General features: G+C 39.4%; 1 protein-coding gene across 2 annotated transcripts; it reads left to right on the top strand.

Annotated features, from left to right (window-relative positions):
- On the top strand, positions 1-23894 carry slc4a10b (solute carrier family 4 member 10b). Of its 2 annotated transcripts, XM_023281058.3 has the most exons (27): positions 1-132; positions 284-493; positions 1391-1432; positions 5543-5624; positions 9040-9192; positions 9303-9441; positions 9940-10100; positions 11020-11205; positions 12758-12846; positions 14304-14461; positions 14615-14702; positions 15269-15415; positions 15516-15619; positions 16099-16273; positions 16430-16563; positions 16844-17089; positions 17191-17296; positions 17663-17824; positions 18074-18187; positions 19971-20132; positions 20240-20491; positions 20614-20682; positions 21486-21659; positions 22303-22422; positions 22525-22589; positions 22701-22813; positions 23217-23894. In XM_023281058.3, exons 2-26 carry the CDS (start codon positions 446-448, stop codon positions 22774-22776), a joined length of 3252 nt encoding a protein of 1083 aa, XP_023136826.2. In that variant the 5' UTR covers positions 1-132; positions 284-445; the 3' UTR covers positions 22777-22813; positions 23217-23894. The 2 variants fall into 2 exon arrangements, with proteins under 2 accessions (XP_023136826.2, XP_035809115.2); XM_035953222.2 differs by lacking the exons at positions 1-132; positions 284-493; positions 1391-1432 and adding an exon at positions 1801-1938.
- Positions 23895-24368: the final 474 nt, after the last annotated feature.

Below are 24368 nucleotides of genomic sequence, written 5' to 3'. Positions count from 1 at the left end.
AAAAGAGTGAACACAGATGGCAGAGCAGAGAATGAGGCTGCAGCATCTTTCTGAGTCACAGTCTAATAAAAACACAATGAAGTAGTTATATAACTCAGAGCAGACAGCTCACTGCATGTGGCCGAACTGGAGGTAAATTACTGTAATGTGTTCTGTTATTTGGTCTCCGTCATATTTTACTGTCTTCACCTTTGAGCCTGAAACAAAAGCACAAACATTAGTAGAGTGACGCGTCCACGTCAGCTGGCTCAGATGCGCATGTGTTTTTTTTTTTTTTTTCTAGGAACGAGGACACCATGTGAGAAGCGCTAATCATCGGCGAGCTGCTGACCGACGATGATATAAACATGTGACCGATGTGTGGCGGCTTAGTTTACCGCTACACCTGCTGGGGAGAAGCACAGAGGCGGTTCTCTGCTCCATCGCGCAGCCTGACGGAGGAAACATGGACACCGCGGATCCGGGCGCACAGATAGAGCCGCTTCTGCCATCGGTAAAGAGAACTCCTCTCCCGGGGCAAATATTTACTTAGTGTAGATGAATATTTCAGGACGGCTGTCAGGCTGAGTGTGTGTGAAATGGTGAGAGATGTCACTCAGGATGCTGCCGTTTCTTTAGGGGGCAGATTCAAAGATGTTTCAGGTGATGGATTAGAGAAGCTACCTGTGGAGTTCTACAGAAAAAGACTCTCTCATCAGATTTTGTTCTTTTGAGCTAACCAAAATGTGAGTTAACCTTTAGAAACATAGCAGACTTACTGGCAGATTTCAGTATGATGCAGTTTTACACTGTAGGGCTGATTAAGTGATTTCCAATTACTTTGTGCTGTAAAATTGAATATATGACAAATCCCTCTTATGACAGATGTCCTTTTAATACAGTGAGTTCAAACAGGAGTGACCTTCATGTTATGCCAATGACAAAGGTCATGTTGATGTTAAACTCATATTAGGGGGTGAGCTGGCTCTCTCATACCTACAGGCTCCACTAATCTATACACAAACTCTATTTTAGCATTTCTTTCAGAGATTTTATTAGATTCGGTCCCGATGGAAGAAGATAAAACCTCAGAGGGGATGTTCTCAGAGAGATGAGGGCCTGTGGGTCTTTGCTGGTCATTTGGGAGTAGATTTGATGCCATTATCCACGAGCTTTTTATATCCAAATAGATCTTTGTGCATTTAGTTGAATCCTAAAAGTTTCTTTTCTGTGATGCTACTTTTAGAGCTGGCTTTGGCTCTGAAATGATTTAAAAATCACTACACATTTTCAGAATCACCTTTTGCTTTGATTGGGTACACGAAACGTTTAAAGATGTCTGGACTGGTTTATTTCTGGCATCTGGAACTTGCCTTTGTCTGTTAAACTCAAGCAATTTCTTATCTTTCAGGTCAATTCTTCCTTTGGCTCATCAGCTGGACGGAGAAGTTTGGTGAGTTATTGCCTGGATTTTATGGCCTTTATTTACTTAAATGTATATTTTTGTCACATTAAGGTAATTGGTTATTCTTAGTTTGAATTTTAAAGATTTCAAAAAGAGGAATATTCCCCGGAGAATCAGCAGAACACTCAATTTGCAGTGACCAAGTTGATTTGATGCTACACAAAGGGATCTATAGCTTTACTTTATAGGCCCGTACATACTGGGTAGAGAGAGGAGACACTATAAATCAAGCGTTCTGTTTGATAAGATACTGCTGGGCAGCAGTCATGATGTCACGATTAATCTCATGATCAGAGAGTAGATGCTCAATCCCAAATTACAGTTGTTTGGCACAACAGAAGGGGATCAGGCATCACCAGACAGTGTGAAGCAGGAGTTTGTTCAGCTTTTAGACTGTGTTGCATACTGTCTAAGCTGATTAAACTGACAAGGACGCAGTGGAAGGACTTATGCTTTCTGAAAACTTTAAGGCTCCTTGGGTCTTCAGCACTCAGGTAGGACAATGCTGAAATCAGTCTTATAACCTGGTTATCGATGTGGTGAAAGACATAAACTGTTGTGTGGTTAACAAGGTGTGTAGAGTTGCTTCTTTCTGTCCAGGGGTGAGTGCAAAAGCCTGATAAAACTGGTAAAAGTGTAAAAGTTCAGCAGCTTTGGGATGGATGCAAACATTAAAACTGCCTAACGTGAGAGCTCAAAGCTGTGAAAACACCTTAAATAGCAACACTGGGGGAAAAAATAGTACTAATGTGTCCCCTTAGAGGGATGTTGAAGTTTAAAGTCGAAACATTTAAGGATTATAGTGCATTTTGTGCCTCGTGAAAGCTTCCGCAGTTAATGATATTGCTGCCACTGATGGTTTCAAAATTGCCACAGCCATCTGTAGGGATCAGATCCAAGTGTGTGCCACATCCTGTGATATCACTTCAGCTGTGTGGTTTGCCAGTCCTTTAACATGAGTCTGCTGCATAGTAGCTGATCAGTAGTCTAACAAGTAGCAGTGTGTGTGTAGGGAGTAGTTGGACCACTATAGTGTACGATTTCTCTGGATTTTAGTTTATCTTCAGATCATGTTTGGCCTCAAGAACCTTGATCTGATCGTGTTCAAATCAGAAGCCATCATCCTTGTAGGATGTCTGAAAATCAGTCTGTCATAGTTGTCTGTTAGCATTCTAGCATCTCTTTGCCCAGTAGCCTATCTGAACTTCACAAAAACAGCATCGACACAGCACAGCTTAGTGTGTGAATCTGTTCATATGGATTTGTCCAGAATTGTCGTGGTAGTTGCTTCAAGTGGGCCTTTGTTTCCAGAGGGTTTGACTGATCATAATCCACTAGGGACAGGATATAAAAGCTCTTTCATGGAGGTAATTTCCTTTTTAGAATAGAATATATTGTCATTTACCATAGGAATGCCTGACATCATTGTTGTTCTTGTAAAAGCATTGTACGTGAGCACAGTGAACATTTAATATGCGCTAATGTGGCTGGTGTTTTAGTAACACATATTGGCAGTTTAATCTGAGCAGGGACGCTGATCCATGGCTTGAGTATTTGTAGACAGATTATCAACATCAGCCCTGTGGTCCGGCCAGCCCATGTGGCACCGCAGCTGTGAACAGCAACGACCTTCATTATCATAATGCCCTGATGATCAACTTGTGGCCAAGATGGCTCAGGGAAAAGCTGCCATCATGCAAGCTCTCAAGACAGACATCCTCGCTCTAATGAGTGCTTTGAATCTGTTAGTAATTTACAGTAGACAGGACCGCACGACACTCCAGCGATAAAGGCAGTTGTATATTTGTTTTCCTTTCTCTACCCCAGCTGCTCAGATTTACAGTCAATGACAGTGACAAATGAGTTTTACACTAAAGTCTAAATCACTGGTGCACTAATCAGCACCAGCACAGCACGGTACCCAGCTCCAGTCAGGAATCATTTCTAAATCAACTGTATCATACACACATTTGACAGTTTGTTCGGATTTATTGTGCCTTTGTATACCTTTGTTTTTTATACTTATTATACCATGAATAAATATGTGTGTGTGTGTGTGTGTGTGTGTGTGTGAGAGAGAGAATAAATAGTCTGCAAATAACCCCCTGTAAAGCTGCAAATTGTTGTGTTAACACTTTTGCTTTTGCACTGACTAAACAAGCAAGATGTTGCATGTTAATTAGTGAGGTTGTGCTAGTAGGCCTTTGTTGCTTTTGGACAGAACCCAATCTTCTCATGTCAGTATTCTCAGGTGAATACATTTGCATATTCCTTCCCACACGTGCACATGTTTATATTTACAGACCCGTGTACTCATTTAGTTTCTTTACCGCATTAAAGAAATCTCAGTGCAATTGCAAATCTAATTATATGTTTTCATTTTCCTTTGCAAACAGATTGAAGGACAGCTTTACAACTCTCCACGTACATTTGCAAATAGTCTTGTTTCATTCATATCCAAATAGATTTATAGACTGAAGTTGTATACAGTGACCTCAACTTACTCCACAGCAACCTCTTTGTGTACACACACTGATTATGTCACATTTGCAGCCTGCGTTCCTCTAATAGCAGAGCCGTTCACAGTTTCAGGGTGCACAGCTTAGCTCCTGCTGAAGTGTGATAGTGTGTTCATGCTCAGGATTCATCTGTTGATTTTTTTATAGGCTGCAAAACTTAAACAAATCTTCTATCAAATTCAGTGTCCGAGTTCTTTAGAAAAGCAGGTACAAATCAGATGTTGAGTTTTCATCCTTGCACACACTACAACACGCAGGGATTTCTGCAGGTTTTATCGATTCCCTCTCACCACCTCCTCACTCTCGTCTCCTTTCGCAAGTATTACATAAGCATGCCGGCGTTCACACATCGTGCTGCTGGTTTTCTCAGAGATCTGAATCTGATCAGTTAGATCCATGTTCTGTGGAGCTGTTCATCCAAGCGTCCAACACTTGTGAATACCAGCCAGATAGAAAGATCCCCAGGAAATGCAGAAGTCTGATTTTCATACAGTATTCTCTTTTGTAATCTGGCAGCCTCTTACAGAGCATTGTGTTCTTTATTGCCTTGTTCATTTTCAGTGTCCAGAGCTAAAACCTGCATTCCCAAAGTTTGAAATTAATAGATCATCATAAAAAAAGCATAGTTTAGTTTGGAAACAAGCTAAAATGGTTTGAAATTGTTTTAATAATTTTTCTAATTTGGTTAAAATCTGCCTATGAGTCACTTCCAGGGGTGTGTGTGATAGACTGTTGTAACTGGTAAAGTATGGGCAGTAGAAGCTGGATAAGCCATTCATTCAAATGGTAAAACTTTATTGTTTATTTTTATTTTATTGATTTATTTATATTTATATATATTATATATTTATTTATATTCACATTAATGAATGCCTACATATAACGCAATGGACGTAAAAATGCTGTATTATAACAAGAATGCTAATTTATATCTGCAGTCCCTAGGTAAAAAGAAAAAATGACAGTGATACAAAAAAAAGAATGATACATAGGACAATAAGTCACAATAAAAGCACATTGCAAAAAGTACACAAAGGAAACAACAGTGAAACATACAATAAAACATAGGACAATAGGTCACAATAAAAGGACATTACAAAATGTACACAAAGAAGTTAAAATCATTGTGTTAATAATTATTGTGTGTTAATAACAACAGCAACCCGTTACGGAGATACCAGCTTCCTTGATTTGACTTTTTAGAAAACTCAGCTTGCTGCAAGGGAATCGTCTTGATAAGAAGTAAAACTTTAATTGTAGCTGAGTAATTTACTGTTCTCATTATAAAAAAGCTTTCTGTATGGACTCGGATGATACCCTTTCCTTTTCGAGATAAGATGTGCAATTAGTTACCATGGCAACTTCGCAATTGGGTTGGATAATGTGTTTGTTCATAACACCGTTGACTGTGAGCGAACACCAAGTCAACAAGCGTTTTATTTCATGCCATGTTCAGGGTACATTAGCAGACTGCATGATATGTTGTTTCACCTTCCAGGTCCAGCTGTGTTGTTGGTGTAATAAGGTCTGTAAGCTTTTAGTGTTCATGATATTGAGTCTGTGTTTTTGTGTCTTACAGAGGAACGATGATGAGGCGGTGGTGGATAGAGGAGGCACGCGGTCCCAACAGAGAACCAATTTTGAGCAGGAAGATCTTGAAGGTACCTGAACGGACACTAAACGCACCAGGAATGCTAAAAGCTTCAAGCAGTGAACGGCTGCTGCAGCTGAGTCCGCCTACTCTGTCCTTACAACTGCTGCTTTCCTTTCCTCTTGACAGTTTTTTTAACAGTAAAAAGATAAGAGCAGAGTGGGAGGCAGAAACTGTGGGGGAGCTGAGTTTGCATCAGTAATTTCATAAGCATTGAAAACATGGACAATCAGAACAAAGATACAAACAGTGGTGCTGAGCAATGTTTGGGAGCTGAAGGCCAGGAACTGTTCCCATTTTGTGAAATCGTAGGCTGTAGTTTTAAAAAATGACCTTTTGGTTTCTCTTTTTAAATGATTCATACTATTACAGTTTATTTAGATATAAAAATGGTCACAATATGGGCAGCCTTTATGTGTGGCATGAAATGTAGAGATGATCTGTCTCATCTGTCTTTTGTGTTTGAAAAGTAGTTTTAATCCAGAAATGAGCCAGGAGGTGGAGTTGAGGTGGGCCGTAGACTGCACTCTGATAAAACTAAAGTGGCCTCACCTTTAATCATGTATAACTTTAGCCTTCTAACAATTTTAATGGGGGACTTATATGAAAATTCACCCACCATACAGTTGCCATGAACAGGAAAATTAGCTTTCAAGACCAAAATAGTTTTTTGATCTTGCTATAAACATTTTTATATCTGCTGCAAAGTTTGATGTTTTCACATGAGGGTCTATGGGAATTGGTTTGCTTTTAGAGGCAGCCTCAAGTGGCCATTTCAGGAACTGCAATTTTTGACCTGTTGGTGTTGGTTTTACTTTTCAGCCTCAGACGTTGTCACCTGGGTTCCACATAGTTGTCTGAGTTCTATGAGGTTATTTTGATGTAATTATAGAGCTCGCTAGCAAAAAAAAAGCACAACAAAACCCTGTAAAATAAAAGCAGAACCACCTTGACTGCGGTAATTTTTTTTTGCCTGCCTGTAGAGCCAGTCAAATCTTTCTTTCTCTTGATTCACAAAGGAATAAAACCAGCCACCCATTCAGAATTCCAGTTAGGAAAATTGGGATATCATGCTTGGAAGATGGGAATGCTGTTTCAAACACTGTGGGGTTGGAATGGATCAGCTTACTCTGTGAAAAGCGTACAACTTGTAGGGTGCAAAGGGGATATCCATCCATCCATCCATCATCTATACACCGCTGAATCCTCATTAGGATTGCGGGGGAGCTGGAACCTATCCCATACGTACATCTCATCTTCCTCCACCAGGAGTGACTTGACCGGTTGCAAGGATTCTGTCAGTAGTCTGCTGCATGGCCTCCCTGCAGCCTACCAGCACCAGTTCCCTGCTGGTTCTCCTTATGTTAGTGTGACGCCCCGAGCCGAGGCTTATAGTGCCTACCAGCTGAGTTCCAGGAGCCTCGCACGGTATCCCTACTTTTAGGGAATCACAAAGAAACCCTGCTTCCCCACATACTATCACAAAGGGACATTTAAACTGTAGAATAACTGTTGATCACTTGTTTGTTTGCTGCTTTTAACCACAAGACAGCATTTCACCTGTAGCTCATTTATGTGCTCTTTTGGACTGTTTAAAGTTTTTTTTTAATAATGTTCTTTGGTATTATTTGTAGCGTAGGTGAAGCCAGGGGACACCCTGGACAGGTCACTAGTCTATCACAGGACTATACATAGAGTCAAACAATCAGTCTCACATTCACAATTTAGAATTATCAATTAACCTCAGCATGTTTTTGGACTGTAGGAGGAAGCCAGAGAACCCATGCATGCACAGAGAGAACATGAAAACTCCACAAAGAAAGATCCCAGGCCCAGGCCGGGATGCAAACCAGTGATCTTCTTGCTGTGAGACGACAGTGCTAACCACTGAGCCACTGTGCAGCCCACAAAGGGGATATATTCTGTATGATATTTTTTTTTAAAGTGAGAAATTGCAGAACACGAGGGAAATCTTTTGATGTAAGCAGTTGTAAAAAAAAAAAAAACAAAACATATGTTTCTGTGGGAAAAAAATGCAACAAAAACTTGAAACCCAAGTAGAATTCACCTGATAAGTTAAAAAAAAAAAGGTCCAGCAGGTGTCAACAGTAACACTGCACAGTGTTTTTAAATGTACGTAATTCTTAGGCGTTGGTAATTAACTATTTTTATCTGAAGCAGCAGTTTTTTTGATGACAGAATACCTCTAGTATTTTCTTGCGTTGTTCGTATCTCCAGCATCTTGGCATAGCTGTAGCAGTCGTTGTGGAGAGCACGGCGTGTACCTGAATCCTCCTGTCATACTGCAGTGAGCTGAGTGGGTTGACTTACGAGTGCAAACACAGACGTGCTCTCCCTCTCTGTCTCGTTTTCTCTCACTCCTGCTGTCTCATACCTGCACAAGCACACATTTAGCTAAGTATTCCATTTCAAGGATAAAAAAAAAGCATGCACAAATTAACAGTGAGGGAGAAAGGCTCCAGGCCATCGGTATAATCACATGGATTTGCAAATGAGAACAGCAGACACAAGTAAATCCCTCATTATAAATAAGTCAACCGAAACATTATATTTTTACATAGAATGTATTTGAATACAAATGAAATCAACATACTTAATGTGTATCCTACACTAATAAACACACACACACACACACACACACACACACATACACACACACACACACATATATATATAGCTGCTACTCTATTCTACACATACACTATTGTGAGCTGTAACATTAAAACTACCTGCCTAATATTATGTAGTTCTCCTTGTACCACCAAAACAGATCTGTCCCGTTTGACTCGACTCCACAAGACCTCTGAAACTGTCATGTGGCATAAACCTGTTTTCAGCAGATCCTATAAATCTTGTTTTCTGGTACATTCCACAGATGTCTGAATTAACTGAGAATTTAGACGCACAGTCAAGAACTAGACCCTTTCCTGAATGCTTTTTTGCAGCGTGGCAGGGTGTGTTATTCTGCCCATTGCGGATGCTTTTGCTGCGAGACAGGAGTCAGCATGGACAGTCTGACTGGTCTCAGCCCCATATGCAGGAAGCTGTGATGCGCTGTGTGCTCTGACATCCTTCTGTCATAAGCAGCTTTGAGGTTTTCAGTAATTTCTGCTACTGTAGCTCTTGTTTTAAGCTCTTGTTTAAGGTGCTAGTGGATTGTTGTACAGTCGACATTATATGATTGCATATTATCAGTCTGAGTAATGCACTTCATTATGGTAAAACTATCCACACATGATGAAGCCCTAAAGGAGCAACACGCAGAAGCAGTGCTTAACCAAGAGCAATGGAATCATGATTATGTGCAAAGCTTCTGAAACACACACACAGACACACACAGGAACACACACAAACAGACACCTTGTAGTTGGTCATCCTTTAACCTGTCTTTGTTGTGTCTCCAGGCCACAGGACTCTCTACATCGGGGTCCACGTCCCTTTGGGCAGCACCAGGCACCGCAGCCATCGCCGGCATCGTCACCATGGAACCAAATACAGGAAGAGGAGCAGGGAACGGGCCATGCCCCTAGTGGAGGGGAGGGAGTCCCCTGCTTATGGTATCGGCCACAGTCATGGACCTAAAGCACAAACAGAAAGGCATTCAGGTTCTTGTTCATTATCTTTTACTTATATTTGACCCACTCATTGCCATCCTTTGTGTTCGTAGACACCCCCTCCCAGAGAGTGCAGTTCCTGCTGGGGACAGAGGACGATGATGAGGAGCATATTCCTCACGACCTCTTCACAGAGATGGATGAGATCTGTCTGAGAGATGGAATGGATTCTGAGTGGAGGGAAAGTGCCAGGTACCTTCCACTGTCATGTCACTACGCAGCATTTGCACACAGTCGTGATCCACATGTCATTACTGAAAGCTCTGATTGAATGGATGCCCAGTATCCCACTTACACTGATGAGAGATGTCCAATGTTTGTGTTTCCATTACATTAAGTAATTGAAATTCATTGTTGTAATTGTTGGCACATTACTTTTTCTGCCTTTACCTCTCTGATAACTGTCAGTTTAATCAGCATGTAGACTTTATTCAGCACATGATTTTGTAAAATTGTGGCTGGCTGCTAACATGGTAAATCAGGCATATTTTATTTACAGTGATACCCTGATGAAAAGCAGTAAGGAAGCTGAGTAAATGAGTAAAAGTGAGAGAGAGAAAGACATATAAGAGCTAAATGTGAGAAGGAGAGAGACCCAGAATGAATGAGTGTTAATGCAGCTAGAACAGATGGCCGGCCGGTTTGCCGTCTGCTGGCCTCTCCTGACTGGAACCCAAACTTCTGCTACAGGTGGCTGAAGTTTGAGGAGGATGTTGAGGATGGAGGAGAGCGATGGAGTAAACCCTACGTCGCCACGCTGTCTCTGCACAGTCTGTTTGAACTGCGCAGCTGCATCATCAACAGCACTGTGCTGCTCGATATGAGGGCTAATAGCATTGAAGAGATTGCAGGTAAAAGAAACACAGACACGTTGCACTTACAGGACTTTAATTTCCTCATTCACTGTATATTTTTATGAGGAGTTGACGATCGGCCTTGGTTTGTCTGTCTGTCTGTCTGTTAGCAACATTACTCAAAAACAGATCAATGGATTTGGATGAAATTTTCAGGGAAGGTCAGAAATGACACAAGGACCAATTGATTAGATTTTGGCAGTGATGTAGCTTATAGTGGATCCACGGATTTGTTTAAGATGCCTGTATCATTGCCAGATAGTGGCATGGCGTCACTCTAACTATGACAACAAGTGAACACTATGTCAGCTGCCTGCTGGTGATCACATGATTGCGATCTCACTACAAATCGACCACTGTGGACTTATAGGGACTTTAGTATCGGAAATCATACAACTACTGAGCAACTTTTGCAGAGTCCTGCGCTCTCTGAGTGCTTTTCTTGTTTGTATTGTTGTGGTGGTCACTTTACTGTTCCTGCTTGCTGCTGTAACAACTGAATTTCCTCTTGGGGATGAATACATATTCCTATTCTATTCTATTCTATTCTATTCTATTCTATTCTATTCTATTCTATTCTATTCTATTCTATTCTATTCAGAGCATAATAGAGTAACTTGAGACTTTTGAAGTTGGATGTTTTTTTGAACATGGACATATTTTACACACTTTCATAAGTAAATTTTGTCATTCATAAATTTTGTCTATGACTGAGGCCTTTTGTTTGCTTGTCACTTCACGTACATGGCAGGAAAATGTTTACCCGTTTTGCTCCTTATTTTTGTTTAATAAGCCACAAATTTTGTAAGTTGCATAATGAACTTAATTCACCATTTGCATTTAAGTTGCACCAGATCAAAATCTCAGTTAGAACCCATGAAGCTGAATGTAAACAACTTGTTTTTGTCCACCTTAGACATGGTCTTGGACCACCAGGAGTTGTACTCGCCACTGGGAGATGAGCTCAGGAAGAAAGTGCGTGAAACGCTGCTGAAGCAGCACCATCACCAGAACCAGAAGAAGCTGGCTAACCGCCTCCCCATTGTTCGATCCCTTGCTGACATGGGCCGACGAACATCAGAGCTTCACCTGGACAAGAATGGTGAGAAAAACTACGGAGCTTCGATTCTATCTTGTACTTAACTGTTACCAGCCTCAAGGTTGGAACCATCTGAGAGGGTCATGAAGTGAATAATAGAATTTCTTAAAATCCTTTTTCTACATTTTATGTACAGCTTTACCTCTTCGGGGTCTTTAAGTATTTAGATGAAGCATTCTAAAAAGTAATGAACTGCCTTTTGGTGGATTATTTCACACAATATGTTGACATAGTATATGCAACCTGTGAGAGACAGTGCGGATAATTCGTAAATATGCAATATGTGCATGTGTTTTAAATACATATGGTCGTAACTTGTGCATATTTCCATATTTTCCTCCTTCCTCACTCCGTCCACTGCCCACAATCTGCCCACCCACCTGCCACAGCCTCACAAACAGAACAGGTGCTGCTTTATACTGTGTGTGTCTTTACCGCTTCACTGGGTTTCACTTAAAAACCACCACACTGTAGAGAGTGTTCTGGTGATGTGACTAAATGGCTAAGAAAGTTAAAAAGAAGTTAACAAACAGTATTCAAAAGTTGATATGCAAACTTCTTTGCTGTTGGTCTTCATGGTACAAGAGTCTGAGCTAAATTTAGTCTAGGACAGACTTGTAATTGGAAGCATTATTTTCTTATCCCTTTGCCAACTATAAGCTTCAGGTTTGCCAGAATTCCACATGACAAAATTAGTTACAGAACATACCAAACTGTTAAATACTTTTCTAGTTTACCAAGAATCTTGGTGACACATCATGGACAATTTTGTTTTATTGGTGTAGCACTTTCAAGCTAATCTCAGAGCAACAGTCTCTATTAAGCTCCATGTCATGCTTTGTGAGAGTTTTAGACACAATAATTAGTTTCAATTCTTTGACCCTGCTGCATAATATATGCAGGAAGTAGGATGGACCTGTCAGGCGGCTCTGCAGTGATCACGCTGGTGAGCTGGGTGTTTTTAGACAACACTGCGGAAAATTTGTGTGACTTCATCCATAATAGCACCAGAAAAAGTCAGACGCCATTATCTCTGTTTGATCCGGATTTTTTTTTTTTTTATCCCCAGAGATATTGTGTTTGCTTTGTTAGCATTTAGTTGCTGAATGTAGATTATACAATAAGTCAGAGATGCATGAATGAATTTTGTTTTTTATTTGTCCTCCTAAACTGTATATTTAATAGATTTTGAAATGTATTTTTTTAATCAATTAATTAAATGTATTAGTATTTTTAAATGATGTACTTCACTGTTTTTTTTATTTTATAATTTTATTTTTTAATCATTTAGTTGGAACTATTTACTGATGAATTCATATTTGATTTTGAAATAAATTTCTCTAATTTCTCTTTTTATCATCCAATCATGAAATACTTCATTGTTTAGTTAATTTATTGGGGGATTCATATATGCAGTTGTAAAATCAGGTATTAATGTAGTTTTTTATCGTCCAATTACAAATCACTTAAAGAAACTATCTCCATGACACAATTCAGTTTTGCTGGAACCTTTTTTTTGGAGTTGATTCTTTATTCTGTGGTCTGGATTGTTCAGGTCAGTTGTCGGCCTCTCAGTCTCAGTTAGCAGCTCCAGATGGCAAAGGGGACATCAGCAAAGACAGCAGCTCTGTGGACTTCAGCAAGGTATGGTACATATGTAGTGCAGCTACAGTGAAATGCATTGTGGGTTTTCTAATGATGTGCTTTGTGTCTGAGTATTTATGAACTACTTTATGCTTTTATGTCAGTCAATATCAGTGATTTTCAGGGAAACGTACATTTTCCTTGGCTACATGAACTAGATAGCTAAATTGTAGTCGCCAAATAATGTGAAAATACATAATTATATGCAAAAAAACATTAAAAATATGATATATTTTCTTATGTAGATTACCCAACAATGTATACAGTGATTAAAGTTTGCTTCACTAATGAGCACTGTATACATATTAGTGCATCAACGATAATGATTGAAAAATGTGATGTATGAAAGCCATTACAGAGGTCGTTCATTTGATAGTTAATACTTGAAGCGTACTTTTCAGAGAGTAATAATTTTGCAAGTACTTTGCAAATGCTGGAATGTTACCTTTGCTTTCCAGTCAAGATGTACAGTATGTATCATGAAAAAAAAAACATGTCATATCTGGCAAATATGAGCAGCTTGTTCTTTAATTGTGTGGTTTTGAACAATGAACTGGAGGTCATTGTTGGTCTTTTTAATGGAAAGGTCACCTCGTAAGGGATTAGGATTAGAACCATGTTAAGTATTAAAAAAGTCTTTCACCACAGATGACAACCACAATCGCACATGGTAAAGACAAGGATAAAATCTATGTTGAAACCTTTTGCATGATGCATATGAGTCTGACCTTTTGTCCAGATCAGTGTGTAAACTGTTTCATGAAAAATTATAAAAATGTGTCCTGCTGATAAGGAGTGTATTTTTAAAAAAATAATTATTGAAAAAATCTGTCACATCAGCTTTTTATTTCCTGCTGCATAATTTACCAGCTGAGAGTATTCCTTAAGTAATTTGTTTTACCTCTGAATCTTCACAAATGAGCAATACTTCACTATTTATGCAAATCATTACCCATCGAAGTATGAAAGCAGTAGGTCTCGCAGCCCTGGAGCCATATGAACTTTATGATGGAACAAACAACACTCCAGTCAACACTTGTCATCTCCACATAACTATCTCTGAAAAATCGCCATCTTTAAAAGATTTTCAGTACAATGCCGTTCACATTTATCAGAGAGTGTAAAGCAGATACGGCATCTGAAAGAGGATTAGTTTCAAATTCAGGGATGGCTTTTGTACGTGGAAATGAAAGATACCTCATACTCACGAATTATTACGCAACAGATCAAACTAACATCTACATTTTAATAATCTTTTGTAATATTGCAGTCATACATCTGTGGCTTTATATGGCACACAAAGCCTGAGCAGCTGCACTAAATTTAGATCACGAAATCAGTCAAACGTCATGGGTTAGTTCTTACAGCCAAAGCTGCTTAGACGTGAAATGATCTGGAAGAGGTGTCAGGGCCTTTGACGTGACACTTTAAACACTGTACTTTGTGTCCTCTTTCAGATAGACCTACATTTCATGAAGAAGATCCCGGCAGGAGCAGAGGCTTGTAATGTGTTAGTGGGAGAGCTGGAGTTTCTAAATAAACCGGTGGTGGCGTTTGTCCGTCTTTCACCCGCGGTTCTGCTCAACGGACTGGCCGAAGTCCCAATCGCTACAAGGTCACTACAGGCTGATTTCACTGTCAGAAGTTTCCCTTTTTTTTTTAGTTTGCTGAACCTTTTCTAACATTTACATTTAAATTAACATTCATGTCCACTGTGATACAATTTAGATTTGACAATAAATTAAAAAGGATCTATTTTTGCCTTTAGGTTTCTGTTTATTCTCTTAGGGCCCCTGGGTAGAGGGCCTCAATATCATGAGATTGGAAGGTCCATCGCAACACTTATGACAGATGAGGTAAGATTTCATCCTGTGAAGACTTAAAAAATTTTTAAAAAATGGATTGGCCGGTTTAAATGTCAACCAGATGTCGCACTGAGATTTTCTGCAGACACTTTGCATAAATTCACAGCCCAGCAGAACTCAACAAATTCCTGAAGTGATGGAACATTTCACAGCAGGAAGCACAGTTCAGAGCTTTGTATGTCATGCTTTTGGCGATTAGTCAGCCATCATGTCCTCCTTTTTGTTCGGAATTTAGGTTGTACTCCACCATGACTGTGGAATAGATCCACTTAAATAAAATTGGAATCTTTTGCAAATATGTTTGGTGTAAGTAGATTTAGGGAAACTTATTCTACAGGAGATAATACTTCTAATGTTGTGCAGGTCCCGGGATTTAATATGCTACTATGAGTTCTGTCTATGAGGAGTTTGTATTGTACGATGTGGACATGTTTATATGGACTTAACTTAGTTCAAAGGCCTGTGGAGACTGTATCCTGGCCATAAGTTCGAATGGACTGCACATACACTGCACCACACTCAGTCACAGCCAGACTAAAGTATATTTCTGATTCCAGGTTTTCCATGATGTTGCCTATAAAGCTAAAGACCGCAACGATCTGATTGCCGGTATTGATGAATTCCTCGATCAGGTGACAGTCCTGCCTCCTGGAGAATGGGACCCGTCCATACGGATAGAGCCACCAAAAAATGTACCTTCACAGGTTCGTGGGAGTTTAGTTAATTGTTTGCCTTAAATTTCTATGAGATGTGACTCTTTGGATTTTGGACTTTGAACCTGTTTGTGAATTATTTGTTAAACAGGAGAAAAGGAAGAAAAGTAATATTTTACCAAACGGATTAGTTGAGGGTGAGGAGGAGGAAGAACATGGTGGCCATGGAGGTCCGGAACTGCAGCGTACCGGAAGGTGAGAGATTCATGACAACATGCAGAATTTCTGCTTCAAGTGAATCCTGATGTGTCTCAGGTAACCTGTAAAATAGATTTGTGGCACAAGTCTAAGTCTTCCTCCTGTTCGTTTTATATGTTTTCAACAATAAATTAAAATAAAGCCAGTAAACTGAAAACTACTGTCTCGCTACAAAATGTGCTCTGTACTGATCATCTATTTCTGGGGAAACTTGGTCGGTAGTTGCAGTCATGAAGTGGTTTCCATAGAAACATCCTATCTCCAGAGCTCTATTTGCAGCTAGACTTTTCCATCATAGGGACCTATCACACCAAGCCAAGAGTTGAACATTGGGAAGGAGGCAGTGGAGGGAAGACAAGTTAGGGGGAAAAGAAAAAAAAACATTTTAAAGAACAAATCTACCAATTTTAAACCTGATTTATAATGCTGTTGGTTTAATAATTGATGCTTATATGGCAAATTTCTCATTTTCTCAGGTGGTTTGGAGGTCTCTTCTTAGACATCAAGCGCAAGGCCCCACACTACCTGTCCGATTACACTGATGCTATAAGTTTGCAGTGTGTCGCCTCTTTCTTATTCCTCTACTGTGCCTGCATGTCCCCTGTCATCACCTTTGGAGGACTACTGGGCGAGGCAACAGAAGGACGCATAGTAAATCACCCGCCTTTACCTCTAAATATGCACACTGTTCTGCCAAGTCTAGCTGTACACCATACTAACCTTTTACTAGACTGAATCTGACCACATGTATAAGATTTGTATGATATGTGTCCATCAGTAATCTCTCTGTCCTTTTCCGTCTCTCAGAGTGCAATTGAGTCACTGTTTGGAGCCTCACTGACTGGAATAGCGTATTCCCTGTTTGCTGGGCAGCCCCTCACCATTCTGGGCAGCACAGGACCGGTGCTTGTGTTCGAAAAGATACTGTTCAAATTCTGCAAGTATGTTTTTCTTCACTATAGCTGCACACAGAAATAATCTCACTAAATAACAAATGGTTGCATAAGTGTGTAATTACATTGTGGGGTGTTACCAGCTCTCTGAGTAATACATTCTCTTAGAATAAATGTACCAGCTTTGAAAATCTTGCCACTCATAGACCATTTGATATTGTGATTCTAAAGACAAAAGACATTTTATTTTAGTTAGTGATTATGACATTCTGCAATCCACCACATTTTGAAGCGTAAATCCCATTTTCCCTCGTTAATCTCCACACAGGGAGTATGGCTTGTCCTATCTGTCACTGAGAACCTGTATTGGTCTGTGGACGGCTTTCCTCTGTATTGTCCTGGTGGCCACAGATGCCAGTTCCCTCGTTTGTTACATCACACGTTTCACAGAGGAGGCCTTCGCCTCACTCATCTGCATCATTTTCATCTACGAGGCCTTGGAGAAGCTTTTCCACCTGGGGGTACACTTTCCCTTCAATAAGAACAACAACCTGGATAAACTCACCATGTACTCGTACGTGGAATATTCTTGCTGTTTAATGAATGAAGGCGGTACATAAATCTCTGACAGGTGAGGGATTATTACGTTACCCAGATGTTCTTGTGCTACCACAGATGTTCCTGTGTGGAGCCTTCTGACCCCACCAATGGCACCCTGAAGTTTTGGGAGATCAACAACATCACCGCCACAGAAATTTACTGGGAAGCTCTGGAGGTCAAGGTAGTACCAATAAGAAAAGTAATAAAACCGATAAAAACAGATCTATCGGTTATGGAGGTTCAATACAACAGATCAAACTACTGAATTATACAAGAGAATCAGAAAAGAATACATTCAGATTTCCCACCTTAAAGTGGCATGCTCTTCCAGATGGAGGAAGCTGAACAGATGAGATCAAGGGCATGTGGGCTGGATTATATTGGATTACCCAAACTGCACTGCAAATCACTATAAAAGCACATTTTTGTACTAAGTTAAGTTTTTTTTTTTAAGCTCATAAACCCTTTTTGTGGAAACCTAGAGTCTGCTAATGTTGCGTTGCTGTGATAGTAAGTCTGAATAATTCTGCCCTGCTCTCCAATGCAGGACTGTATTGAAAAGCGAGGGGAGTTTGTGGGCAGCGCCTGCGGCCCTCATGGACCCTACGTTCCTGATGTTCTCTTCTGGTGCGTCATTCTCTTCTTTTCCACCGTCTTCATGTCGGCCTTCCTCAAGGAGTTCAAGTTCAGCAATTACTTCCCCACAAAGGTACACAGCATCATCCATGGTCATTACATTCAACACTGAGTCGCCATGAGTCGAACATGAAGACAATGGGGCTCCAGTCACAGTGTAGCTCTGGTTTGGTGATGCAGCACAGTGCAGTGGTACACTCTAGTGTTCACTTATGAGTAATGCATGATTAAAACCCAAAAATCAGGGCTCATGTTTACTTTTTGTGTGTTTGTAATGACTTCATTGGCAGTTTGAGGGTGTTTTTGTCTTCCTCTGTTTCAGGTGAGGTCCGTCATCAGTGACTTTGCTGTTTTCTTCACTATCCTCACCATGGTGTTGGTCGACTACGCATTAGGGATCCCTTCTCCAAAACTAAAGGTTCCCAGTGTGTTTAAGGTGAGCCAGAATAAATAATAAATTGCTCAACAGACTGTACAGTTTGGTGTATTATCAACAAATGGTTGAAGGATTGATAAACACAAGTGATTTTAACCTCACCCCAAACAGCTGAGGCAGTCGACTGCCCTCCCTGAGCCTGGTTTTCCACAGAGGTTTCTTTCTGGTAAAGGATATTTTTTTTCCTCCCACTGCTGCCACTTGCTTGCTAAAAGGGAAATTGGAAAAAACTTTTTTTATGGCGGGTTTCTCTTTTTGATTTTGTGTGGTCTCCACCTTACGATGTAAAGCTCCTATCCATACAGACCGCAATGAATCCTGTCATAAGGTGATTTCATACATGATTAGAATGTAAAACCTTCAGTTTCTGTGTTCACATACATTCCAAAGGTCAACAGAAGCTAATGTGATATTTCAGCTGGGTGATTTCAGTCAGATTAAGTGGTGGAAAGTAACTAAGTACATTTAATTATTGTACTTAAGTACAATAAGCTACTTAATTCAGCTACTTTGCACTTTATTTGAGCATTTAATTTTATGCTACTTTATACTTACATTTCACTTTATTCAAGAGGAAAGCGTTGTACATTCTACTACACTACATACACTACATAATATAACAAGTTATCAGAATCAGAATCAGCGTTAATGGCCAAGTATGTACACAACATTCAAGGAATTTGGTTTCGGCTGTTGGTGTCACCCTAGGAATATGGAAGAGAATAATAAAAAATAAAGAAACTATAGAAAGAGGAACAGGGAGGAAAAAAATAGTAGTAATATCTGATGATGTTCCTGCCCTCTTCCTGGTCTTAGCGGAGTACAGTTCCTGAAAGGAGGGCAGGTGGGGCTCCAATGATGTTTTCTGCAGTCCATACTGTGCGCTCTAGTCTTCTTCTGTCCTGCTGTGTGGCTGATCCAAACCACACAGTGACAGAGGTGCACAATTATCAAATTACAACACATTGTTAAGGATTAAAGCAGTAGTATCCAACCTTTTTGGCTTCTGACTTCTTAGAAGAAAGAGTTTGTAGTTGTGCTCAAATGTACAGATTTTTTTCTGTGAACTTCTCACGTGGTTTCATTCAATAAATGTTTAAGTTCAGTAGCACATCAAGAATTACAAACTACACAAGCCCATAAACTGAAAACAGATTTGTGTATAACAATCCCTCAGTTATATCTGCTGTCCCTTTAGTGTTCAAACTGGCTTTAACTGCAGCAGCTACAACAAACATGCTGCTGATACACTGATGCTTCAATATTAATAATCTAATGGTGTCATGTATAATAATATCTTAGTCAAAGGGTTAAAACCGGTACTTTTACTTTAATACATTAATTACATTTTGCTGCTAATTCTTGTGCAATTTTACTTAAGTAAGATTTCTCCTGAAAGACTTTTGCTTTAATGGAGTATTTTTTGCATTGCTGTACTTGCTGTTTCTTTAAGTGCATGATCTCTATTGTACAAATCTCCTGTGGAGCTGGTTCTAAGACTGTTGCTTTGAAATATAGCCGACTGATAGATAGCTGACTGGTGAAGCCTCGCTTTTGGAACAGAACTGCAGATTTTGACCCCCAACGCTTACACTGGTATTTCTTTTATCTTGTTTGATGAACATGAAGAAATCCAATAAATCTTTCTGTGTATGCAGTACATAGAAGTACAAATGCTGTTTTAAGATAGATTTTAGAAAGTGTATTACTACTCTTTTAAGCAGCGCCTTCATTCGCCCACAAGCTACTAATTTACTAACCAATAATAACAATTTCTTCTCAGCCAACCAGAGATGATCGAGGTTGGTTCATAAACCCGTTGGGTCCCAACCCCTGGTGGACAGCAGTCATCACGGTGGTCCCAGCTCTGCTTTGCACCATCCTCATCTTCATGGACCAGCAGATCACAGCTGTCATCATCAACAGGAAGGAACACAAACTCAAAGTACTTTCCTGTTTTGGCTGCGGATTCTGATCATTTGTGTAGCATCGTGGTGAAATGAATCAAAATTGCTCAGCTTCAACTCCGTCTATTGATGTGTCCCCCTTCAGAAAGGCTGTGGATACCACCTGGATCTGTTCATGGTCGGGGTGATGCTGGGTGTGTGCTCTTTGATGGGCTTGCCGTGGTTCGTGGCAGCCACCGTTCTCTCCATCACCCACGTCAACAGCCTGAAACTGGAGTCCGAGTGCTCGGCTCCTGGAGAGCAGCCCAAGTTCCTCGGGATCCGAGAGCAACGCTTCACCGGCCTCATGATCTTCGTCCTCATGGGCTGCTCTGTCTTCATGACGTCTGTGCTGAAGGTGAGACACTTGTTCCTTTTTAGGCGGCTGTTAATTGTCTGTTACGATCCTAGTTATATTAAATGTGACTTAAAGTATCCGTCTGTAATTTTGCTACACATTTCTCTGTTGTCGTTCTTCAGTTCATTCCTATGCCTGTGCTATATGGAGTTTTCCTTTACATGGGAGCATCTTCTCTCAGAGGCATTCAGGTGAGATGCTTTGAGTTTCACTATGCTCCTTTTTTTGGGTAAAATTGTGTCTCTACATAAGAAGCAAACTAGGACACAAAACTCTTCTGTGGTTGCAAATATAAGGAATTATAAATATTTACACTGGAACATGAATTTTAATGTAGATATGAAACATTTCTGAGATTTTCTGCATGTCAGAGATTAGATAGAAAGTTTGTCAGTGTGGTTATGTTATAATTTGCCTGCAAAATGTTTATTCCATCTCAGCCATGATTATCTGGCTGCCCAGATAAAAAGAGTTAATAGGTCTCTTGTGTGTTCCCAGCATTTATAGCCAACTTTTAGCTGCCTGGTGTCTAATCTAGACAAGTCTTTGCTGTTTTATGCTGAAGAGGCTATTTTTTAGATTTGAAAAGGAAAAAAACTAACTCATAACTAGCAGTGTTCTATCACTGGGTTGATCTTTACAAATGTTTACTGTGCTTCCAAAACCTTGTTCGGTTTGTCTCAATGTGAGCATCATATAGATTTAATGAAAAGTTAGATTTAAAGATAATGTCAGTCAGAGAGGACGAGGTGATTTTAACCTTAAAGCAAAACAAAGAAAGATAAAGTGCATGTAGATGGGTTAAAACAGCTGCTGAGTTGATAAGAGCAGATTCAACCATAAACCAAATCTCTAAATGTAAAAACAAAATGATGCTGGACCTTTTAGGAACCCCTTTACATCGCATGTGCTGTAGTCATTCTCATATTTTCTGAATTTAATTTTTGATGAGACAAAAATAGCTTAAGAACCGTTCGTTGTTTATCCTCTGCAGTTCTTCGACCGCCTCACATTGTTCGGCATGCCAGCTAAGCACCAGCCAGACTTCATCTATCTTCGTCATGTACCTCTGAGGAAGGTGCACCTCTTCACCATCATCCAGCTCAGCTGTTTGATTCTGCTGTGGGTCATCAAGACTTCTAAAGCTGCCATCGTCTTTCCTATGATGGTGAGGAAACATCCCGGATATTGAATCAGCAAGACATTTAAACAAAACCTTTCACTAGCATATAGATAAGAAGATAGACACACGTGCATAAAAATGACTATATTCGAGTAAAAATAAAATAGATTTAGAATAAAATAAGATAGAAGTCTCACAGTGCAAAAAGTGCACAGTCCCTTACTACAGTGGAGTTAAGGAAGCCTCCGACAATTAAACACTCTGATGTCTGATTATTGGACCATTATGTCCAGCAGCCCCAAGCACCAAGCCAGCTTTTTTTAAAGAAATATGTTTATGTGTCAGGCTGCAACCTTAGTGCTACTTCAGGGAAAACGGTAGAGGTCTGAAAAATGTACGCTAATAAACAAGTTGTCAATAGGTAATCAAAATATTGTCAAAATTACATAAGATTTTCAACTTCTCTGTGTTGATTTAGTTTGTTCTTTCAGCAACCATAGACAGATTTGCAAATTTTTGTTTACCGCTGCACATGTTTTGGCCTCTTTTTATTCTTCGAAATGAAACAGGCAGAGAATGTCAAATATGTTGTTCCTATCAGTTTAAATCCATCTACATGTCCAGCACAGTGTCCCCCCTTATTAACACATGAGAATTCAGCTGTTATGATTGTGTGTCCATTCTGCAGGTGTTGGCTCTGGTGTTCATCAGGAAGTTAATGGACTGTATCTTCTCCAAGAGAGAACTCAGCTGGCTGGATGACCTCATGCCAGAGAGCAAGAAGAAGAAGCTTGAGGATGCTGAAGAGGTGCTTTTCCTTAGATAAACCAATGGGCAATTAACTTATTTTCATTTTTATTCATATTTACATGTATCTAAACTGATATATTGTTCTTTCTTCAACCTTCAGGAGGAGGAGCAGAGCATTCTGGCAGAGGATGAGGGCGTAGTGCAAGTGCCATTAGAAGGGTTTAAGTAAGCTATACTATTATTGTGAAGTTCACTTGTCTGTTTAAATGTTAACAGATTTTACAAATGTGACTTTATGTACAATATATATCAATTTGTGCTTTTCTCTTTTCACAGAGGAATACCCATTATCAACATCACAGATGAAATGTCCAAAGGTTCATTTGGAAACACGTGGAATGCCAACAGTTAGGATACCTGAGAAAGAATGAAGATCTCAAAACAATATGGTAAGACAAAAAACTTATCCAGACCTTTTAGTTAGTTTTGTGTTGACAGCGATAAAAGTAAAATATAGAAGTCGCTTGTCATGGATAACAAATGCAACATCTGTCTCAGTCAAATACAATTACAGAAACAACTGGCCATGAAATGACTCAGGACTTTGGATTTTATGAGTAAAAAAAAAAAAAAGACTCAATACTTCACTTTTTTGTTGACTGACATTGGACAGAGCATTAGACAGACTTTCATGTCTGTATGGTAGACTTCAAGACATAAATAATTAGACGAGCTTAGCATAAAGACTGGAAACAGGGCAAGATATGATATAAAGGAGCTTCAGTTACATGCATAGCTCAAAACACTGTACATCTACTAATTATGACTCCATGTCTCTTCTTTTTCTGTAAGTTAACCAAACCGCTCACAGTATTTCCCCCAAAGAGTAAGATTGCAAGATAAGAAACGTAAGAAGAAGAACTGGAGGACAGTGTGGACAGTGTAGTGAGTATTTGTCACTGTTCCTTCTGTGTGTTTGTATTTAAATCTGCACTGTGTACTGCAGATCATCGATCCTTCAAGTTCAATCCTGTAAATCTCTGTGTGTAAGGGACTAACCGTGTTCTCTGATTTGTCACAAATACTCTGTTTATGGAACCTAATTTATAATTTTCTCATATTGTTCATGTCCACTTGTATTTTTTAAATCTAGATAATGTAATGATTTACTGAATGTAAATGAGAAAAGTGCATATTTCTGATGTCTGTTTATGGAATGGAAGCATTTTGAATATCACGTGACTGCAATATACAAATATACATGTCTAAGGAACCAAATACAATAGTTCTTCATACCAGAATGGCAATACCCTGTTTATATGAGAAATCAGCTATATTTCATTAGTGGAATAAAATGACCATGTTTGCTACAGAACATGTTGCAACGATGACTTACAGTATTTTGCTTTCATTATATTGCTTAAATGTACATTTTTTCAGATGATCCTATGTTTAATGTTTGTATGAAGTTTACTGAATAATAAAGTTTCACTATAAAGGCATTTAACCCTCACAAACATTGCAGTACTGTTACTCTTTTGAAGATTATAAGGAACAATTGCTGATGGGTTGATTTTTAAAAGCACAATTTTACTATGTATAACTTGTCAGTGTGCTAAAATTAATACATTTCTATGAGCATCTTTGTTTGCATCTATCTATCTATCTATCTATCTATCTATCTATCTATCTATCTATCTATCTATCTATCTATCTATCTATCTATCTATCTATCTATCTATCTATCTATCTATCTATCTATCTATCTATCTATCTATCTATCTATCTATCTAATCTATCTAATCTATCTGTCTTAATTATTAATTGTCCTGCGAGGGGATTGCAGCTGAAAATAGTCCACCTGACTAAAACTGGCACTTTTACAGAAATATTCATAGAAAAAGAAAGTTAACCCATCACAAATTATGCAATAGTTCTACAGAATTTCAGCATTGTTTTGTATCCTATCTAATGTCTAGTCTGAAATCACACAGATCAGTTGTT

The sequence above is a fragment of the Amphiprion ocellaris genome, chromosome 11, assembly GCF_022539595.1.
Source record: "Amphiprion ocellaris isolate individual 3 ecotype Okinawa chromosome 11, ASM2253959v1, whole genome shotgun sequence".
Lineage (NCBI taxonomy): Eukaryota > Metazoa > Chordata > Actinopteri > Pomacentridae > Amphiprion > Amphiprion ocellaris.
The sequence above is the reverse complement of the archived record's forward strand: the minus strand, read 5'-3'. Positions and strand labels throughout refer to the sequence as shown.